This window comes from Arachis duranensis, unplaced genomic scaffold, assembly GCF_000817695.3.
Source record: "Arachis duranensis cultivar V14167 unplaced genomic scaffold, aradu.V14167.gnm2.J7QH unplaced_Scaffold_97709, whole genome shotgun sequence".
Classification (NCBI taxonomy): domain Eukaryota; kingdom Viridiplantae; phylum Streptophyta; class Magnoliopsida; order Fabales; family Fabaceae; genus Arachis; species Arachis duranensis.
Genome location: NW_026265254.1, coordinates 2,574 through 9,746, shown reverse-complemented (window position 1 = coordinate 9,746; position 7,173 = coordinate 2,574). Strand labels below are relative to the sequence as shown.

General features: G+C 34.0%; 1 protein-coding gene across 1 annotated transcript; it reads left to right on the top strand.

Moving 5' to 3' along the window:
- Positions 1 to 227: 227 nt before the first annotated feature.
- Positions 228 to 6,981, top strand: LOC107466753 (serine/threonine-protein kinase TOUSLED). Its single transcript, XM_052256817.1, has 10 exons — positions 228 to 482; positions 3,469 to 3,519; positions 3,890 to 3,956; positions 4,341 to 4,435; positions 4,509 to 4,688; positions 4,903 to 5,113; positions 5,238 to 5,502; positions 5,678 to 5,732; positions 5,892 to 6,053; positions 6,203 to 6,981. Exons 1-10 carry the CDS (start codon positions 228 to 230, stop codon positions 6,296 to 6,298), a joined length of 1,437 nt encoding a protein of 478 aa, XP_052112777.1. The 3' UTR covers positions 6,299 to 6,981.
- The last annotated feature ends 192 nt before the right edge of the window (positions 6,982 to 7,173 follow it).

The following is a 7,173-nucleotide window of genomic DNA, read 5'->3' as shown; positions in this document are numbered from 1 at the left end:
TTCAATTAAAGTTGATTCTTTACTTTCATCCATGGAAGTGATTGAATTGTTGGAAGAGTGTAGTGAGGCTAAGTGGGATAGGGCTCCGGCTAAGGTAGCCATAATGTTGTCCTGCCTCTTCTGGTACTATTCTTGCTCTTGAAAGAAGAATTGGAAGGCTTCCTCCATTGAAGGTTGTGGGCAAAAAGAACGTTCATCATATGGGGAAAGGTCCTCATATGTAGAAGATGCTTGATATTGATAAGAGTATTGAGGTGGTGTGGGGTATTGGTGTTGGAATTGTGGTAGTTCTAAGTGTGGTTCATAAGGTTATTCATGAGGCACATAAGGTTGATGGTATGGCGAGTATAGGTTTGTCTCATATGGAGGTATTTGGTGATAGTGTGATGTGGCTTATGAGTAAGGTTGACCATAATGTTGAGGGTTTGATTGGTATTGGTATGCATCCAGAGGTGGATAGTAGCTATAAGGATGTAGAGGAGGTTCTTACCAAGAGGGTTACCTAGAAGCATGTGGCTCCTCACTCAATTGATCCCACAATCCAAGATGCATTTTATCATTGAGGTTTTCACTTCCAACAACATCATAACAACCAAACTCCAAGCCAAAGGGGTGAGAATTCATAGAGCAAATAGGAAATTAAAACAAAAGCAAATAAGAGAAACTAAAACAAACTCCTAACAACTAACGAAAGCAAGCAACTAATCAATAAAAAATAAGTTATTCACTATATTCACATATGCACAATAGCCAACAATAAGCACACATTGCAACTCTCTGGCAACGGCGCCAAAAACTTGATAGAGAGGATTATACCAATTTGAATTTTTGACAAAATTAACTTCCATTGCAAGTATAGTCCAAACCAACAATGGATCCTCTCAATCAAAGTTTAGAATAAAGATTTGTCACAATTCAACACAAAATAATGGGAGTTTCAATTCCCAAGTCATCTTCCCTAGAAGTTGTAATAAAATGCTCAATTATTGGCAATAGGGGAATGGGGGTTTGAAATTGCAAGAGACAAGAAATGTAAATAGCAAGAAATTAAATAAGCATGCAATAACTATATATCAAAGGCAATTAAACTCAAGACAATATAGCAAAAGGATTGGAAATTCAAATGCTAGAAACCTCTTGACAAGGATTGAGAGTTAAAGTTACCTATCCTAGCCATTGACCATAAACATATGATGATTATGAAGAGTTAATCCTACTTAATCAACCTTAACATCGAGGATAAGGAAAATAGGCATAATTGATCTCAATCCACAAGTTCTAGCCAACTCTCTTAATGGGAAACTTAGAGTTAGTGGAAACCAAATCAACTAACTACCCTAATATATCAATCAAGAATGGACATTATTGACTCAAGGGTCACCAAAGTCCTCAATTCTAAGCCAAAAGTGATGAAAAACTAGGCAAAAACTAAGCCAAGCATTTTATCAAACATCACTTGGTGTGCATGAAAATAAAATCATATTAAATTGCAATAAAAATAAATCACTAAAAAATTCTTATTTGTTTGTGGAAGTTTTTTAGTGAGAGTTGTTAAAACCTCCACAATATATTTTATTTGTAACAAATTTTTTTAAAGAGTTAACAAAAACTCCTACAGTTTGTTTTCACCTTTCAACCCAATTAATTATAAAAAACCCAACCTAAGCAAATATTTACAAAGTCCATATCAAACATAAAAGAATGAAAGAGTTATTCGAGAGAGAGAGAGAGAGAGAAAGAGAGAGAGAGAGAGAGAGAGAATAAGGGAGAGTCTGAAACCCTAGAATCATGATTCCATCGCCACTACCATTCATCTACTTGCTTCCGTTGCCGCCAAGTTTCCTCCATCGACCGTCGCCCGCTGGAGTTAGATCTTTTGTTTCTTATTTTTTTCTTTCAAACTTTAGTGATTTTCTATTTTTCAATCTTTATGTTTTCTATTTTTCATTCAGTTGTTTTAGTAAGTGTGATTATTGATTAGATTGTTCTCTATGATATGATGGCATGCCTATTGATTGATTCTGGAAATGCCTCAAATGATAAATAGAATTTGTGTGTTTGCGTTTTGTGGCTTATCTCTGTCTCTCCTCTGCCGTCGTCATGCCTCTATCTTCTATGTTAGCAGGTTATGCCTCTTATTCCTTTCTCGTTTATTTCTTTATATTGAGGGTTTTACACATTTTGATGGCTTGCAGCGATTTATGACCGAGTTCTATTAGGGATTTTTAGAGAAGAAATTCATGTTCTTGTGAGTTGTGAAAGTTGGTTGCTATTATGTAGATGATTGAGATTTCATTGTACTTGTAAATATTCTTATGCGGTGGCAAGGTTCATTCAACAAATCTTCCCAAAATACCTTGTTTTTTAGCAGGAAAATTGTCCCAGCAACGGATGAGCAGAATGGTACAACTTCATTTTCTCTCTTTAATGAAAATGTATAGCTTTCTTCCAACTTAAAATAATATGTATTTATCATTTTAAGACCTATGATTCCAAATAAAGTAACAAGGTTTGTGTGTGGTTCTTTCCTACAGGTCAAAATTCCAAACATGGAAATCTTAAAGTTATTTTCAATCAAGATTCACAAGATATGGAGCAATCCACCTTCAAATGGTTGGTTTCAGAACTTAATAAAGTTAACTCTGGAAGATTGTCGGAACTTGACATATTTATGTTGATTGTCTGTGGCTTGCAATCTCAATAAATTGAAAAGCATCTCTATATATAATCTTTCTTTATTAGAAAAGTTACTCATCACCGAAGGAAATAACAATGAGTAGTCACAAGTATGTAGGATGATGATAAAGTTTGTAATAGATTTTTATTATAATTTTATTTACTCACTGATCTAGTTAGCCATGTATCAATGCATTTTATTTGCTAATGTTCATCATTATTAACTGACTCTTATTGAATGACTTTTTATTACATCAAAACATGTTTGTATCTTTCCTCAGTTAGAGGAGATCCAATTGAGGAGAATGAAAAAGTTAAAAGACATATGGCCACATGAAGATGAAGTTAGTGCAAATTCGTTTCCAAGTCTCATTTCTATTGAATTACTAGTTATATAGTTCAGTTTTGATCTCACTGTAAAAGCAAATCAATTTCATTTGGTGACTCCTTGATGATGATGATTCCAAGATTTTTAATATTGTCTAATACCCTCTGTTTTGTTTAATATTCCAATCTCTATAGTTTTTTTCTCTAATTTTATGTTCTCTTACGATATCTACTATGTACTTCATTTTTCTTTTGTAGCAAATATATGGATCCTATTAAATCGCGTGCTGATTTTGAGAATGTAATTTGGTAATTGACAATCATCTGATATTGCCACTTTTAGTTAGCAAAATTTATTTAGCATTTTGTTCGGAATGACATATTACCTTAGTAATGAATTTTATAAATTGATCAATTATATTGTACTTCTTGATTGTTTACTGTAAAGATCATATTCTTTTGCAGGATGGAAGACTCAAAGATCAACTTCGTAATGATAGTTTTTCTTCTTTAGAGGTGAGTCTTCTGCCGAGGTTTGATTTTGTGGAAAAATAAATGTATGCGTAGATTAGGATGAAAACAAATAATAAATAGAGGTTTGATATGCTGTTGTGATCTCTTTCATTTGTTGCTTGTTCCTCTGGATCCCAATGAACTGATTTATATACCATGCTGATATTTATTACTTAGTGTTAATTCCATTTCATTAATATTTTGGAATTTATATGAAGAATTTGCCATATCGCAGAGCATGTAAATTTCTTCTGATTGTAGGCTCTTTTTTATGGCCAAAATTGGAACCTTGCCTATGAAAATGTTTTTAAATAATACATACATGAATTCTGTTGTCTTTTGATTTTTTATTTTCATTTATTTACTTTTGTAGAGACAACTAATAGAAACAAAGGAGGCAATTGAACGTCAGCGCAAATTATTCAAGAAAAAACAATCTGGTATTATCCTATGCCCCCCTTCTCTTTTTAGTCCATTGTTTCCTAAAGTTGGAGGGGAGGCTTGACCGCTTGAGTGGATCAAATTTAGGGTTTCTTTTCATCTTACCATTTTCCATTCCCCTTCTTTCATATGCATACTAGTTATATGAACATATGATGGCTATGTGTCAATCAAGGCATTTAGTACTTTGTATTTATTGACATCTAATGGCTTTCATTGTGTATTCACTTTCCAGATATATAAATAATAACTAATATTATGCTCCTTTTGACAGCACAATAAAGCTTAGATTACCTGTTGTGTTTTAGTTTCCAGACTAATTTGTATTATGTTATTCTGCTTTTTTAACATTTTGTAAATTGTGGATTTTCATTGTGGTATAGATAAGGGAGATACAACTGATGCAGAGGCTGGATTACCAGAAGATGTTCTCATTCATGATGAAATTTATAAATCTCGACTGGCTAGCATCAAACGGGTAAGTCGCACCTTCTGCTTGCAATATTATCTATTTTTTGGTGTACAAGTTTCTATAGCAGATAGCTTTACAGGAGGAAGAAGTTATTTTGCGTGAGAGGGATCGCTATGAACTAGAGAAGGGAAGGTTGATTCGTGAAATGAAACGTATAAGGGATGAAGATGGTTCACGGTTCAACAACTTTCAGATTCTACACCATCGATATGCCCTTCTAAACCTTCTCGGAAAGGGAGGGTTCAGTGAGGTTTACAAGGTCAGAGCTTTTTCTAAGTACGCTACTGCTGCTGCTGCTGATAATAATAATAATAATTTATCAAAAATGATAATAATATAATTATAATCATCAACAAATACTGCACAAATTTTCGGTGCTACTAGAATCATAATGTAGACAGTTCCTTCGCCTATATTGGCTATTGTAAATAAATACCTTTTTGCAGTGATTTGAAGTAAGAAATTTCCAGCAGGCTTTTGATTTGGTAGAGCATAGATACGTTGCCTGCAAGCTTCATGGTTTAAATCCTCAATGGAGTGAAGAGAAGAAGCAGAGTTACATGCGGCATGCAATTCGGGAGTATAATATTCACAAGTCCCTTGTGCATCATCACATTGTTCGTTTATGGGACATATTTGAGATTGATCAAAATACGTTCTGCACTGTTCTGGAATATTGTAGTGGTAAATATTGTTATTTTATATATATTTTTGTGAGTTGTAACATGAAGTATAAACATTCTTTTATTTCATTATTTTTTCATATTTCATTTTTTGTTTTGTCTAATCCACTCATCTTTTCTTCCAGGGAAAGATCTTGATGCTGTCCTTAAAGCAACACCTATATTGCCAGAGAAGGAGGCTAGAGTCATTCTGGTTCAGATTTTTCAAGGCCTTATATACATGAATAAAAGAACACAGAAGATTATCCATTATGATTTAAAGCCAGGAAATGTTCTGTTTGATGAGCTTGGTATTGCAAAAGTGACTGATTTTGGTCTCAGCAAGATAGTGGAGGATGATGTTGGATCCCAGGGTATGGAACTTACATCCCAGGGAGCTGGAACATATTGGTAAGTCTGAAAGACCATTATATGCTTGATCTCAGCTGTGATGCTTCTTTATAATAAAATTTTATGTCTGATTTTTCATATAGCATTACTTAACTTCGATGCTGCCTTTTTCGTTTCCATTTATTTTGGGGAAACCTCTTTCTGCATTCTTATTTTATTTTTTTTCAACTTCCAGGTATTTGCCTCCTGAATGCTTTGAGCTCAGCAAGACGCCTTATATTTCATCGAAGGTAAATTTATTTTGCTAAATTGAAAATACATAGTTACCAATCCTTTGTCCTTTTGGGTTTTTTTTTTTTTTTCGCTTCTAAGTTGTAAATCCTTATCCAAACCAATGAGGCCTTTTCGTTTTGCTCTCCGTCTTTGATGACTTGTATTCTGGAAACCAGGTTGATGTCTGGTCTGCTGGCATTTTGTTCTATCAAATGCTCTTCGGTAGACGTCCTTTCGGGCATGACCAAACTCAAGAGAGAATACTTCGTGAAGACACAATTATTAAGGCGCGCAAGGTTGACTTTCCTACTAGGCCTGCTGTTTCTAATGAGGCAAAGGTGAGTATTTTTGCTTCTTGCAGGGTTATATTTGGGTATCCAGAATCCATTGTTACATTTTCTTGCACAAATGCTGTTTTTCGCTACCCTAAGTTCATTTTTTCTTACTGTCAAACAAACCTATCAATTATTCTACGATCTTTTGTCAGGATTTCATTCGTCGGTGTCTCACGTATAACCAGATTGAGAGACCAGATGTATTAACAATTGCTCAAGATCCATATCTCACATACTCAAAGAAGTAATGAATGATTTTCAGTGACATACCTATTTTACTCAAGAGGCTCTAGAGAGCATGAATCTAAGAACTGATCTAACTTGAGGTGCTGATTTAGCAGTTGGATTTTGTATAGGTTGTAAAGATCTTGTTATTTTGTCAAATGAGACAGAAAGATGTTTCCTCACTCTTAGGGTTTGTTTTGCGAGTTAGTGTTTTGGCGGGGAAGAAAACTTACCATTTGAATTTTTTACGCTACAAATCCTTTCTTCCCCGTCGATGGTCGCTCCAAATTCCCAACCCGCAAACAACCCCTAAAGGAAGGCCAATTGTCTTTTTTTTTTCTTCCATTTTATATTTTGGTTCGAAAACATGGGATGTGGAAAAGGAAAAAGGTTGTTTGATTGATATGTCTTTATATATAAAGTAGATGTATAGGTGCTTTCACAAGGGAGAAAGCTTTTGTAATTTTTTTTGGTACATTAGCCCAAGTTCCATTTTATTTTTTCATTAGATACTAGCTCATTTTCCTAAAATTTATTTAGTTGTAGTGTGTATTGAGAAGGGCATGTTTGTTTAGTATTTGACTTGCCCAAAACCACTGGCAGACGAGTAAAAGTAAATGGATGAATATATCTATGCGATGTAGGTGCTAACCAAAGCTAATCAAATCTTTAGGGCAAATTATACTCGTCTCTTGAGTCTGCAAAATTCAGCTCCACTGATAAATTTAAAGTATAAATACTTTATTCACTGTACTATTAAACTCTTTTTAAGCAAATAATATTTATGCTACATGAACAAAGGGAATTATGATAAATTTCATCAAAATCACAAGGCTTAAAGGTGATCAATATAGTTAAGACGATTTTGCGGGAAAATAGATGGTTCTGAAGAGATACA

Bases quoted from the DNA above. Each gene is read 5' to 3' on its own strand.
- LOC107466753 (XM_052256817.1), top strand. From the start codon at position 228: ATGCTTGATATTGATAAGAGTATTGAGGTGGTGTGGGGTATTGGTGTT. The intron at 5,503-5,677 runs GTAAGTCTGAAA...TTCAACTTCCAG, and splicing joins CAGGGAGCTGGAACATATTG to GTATTTGCCTCCTGAATGCT. The intron at 6,054-6,202 runs GTGAGTATTTTT...ATCTTTTGTCAG, and splicing joins CTGTTTCTAATGAGGCAAAG to GATTTCATTCGTCGGTGTCT.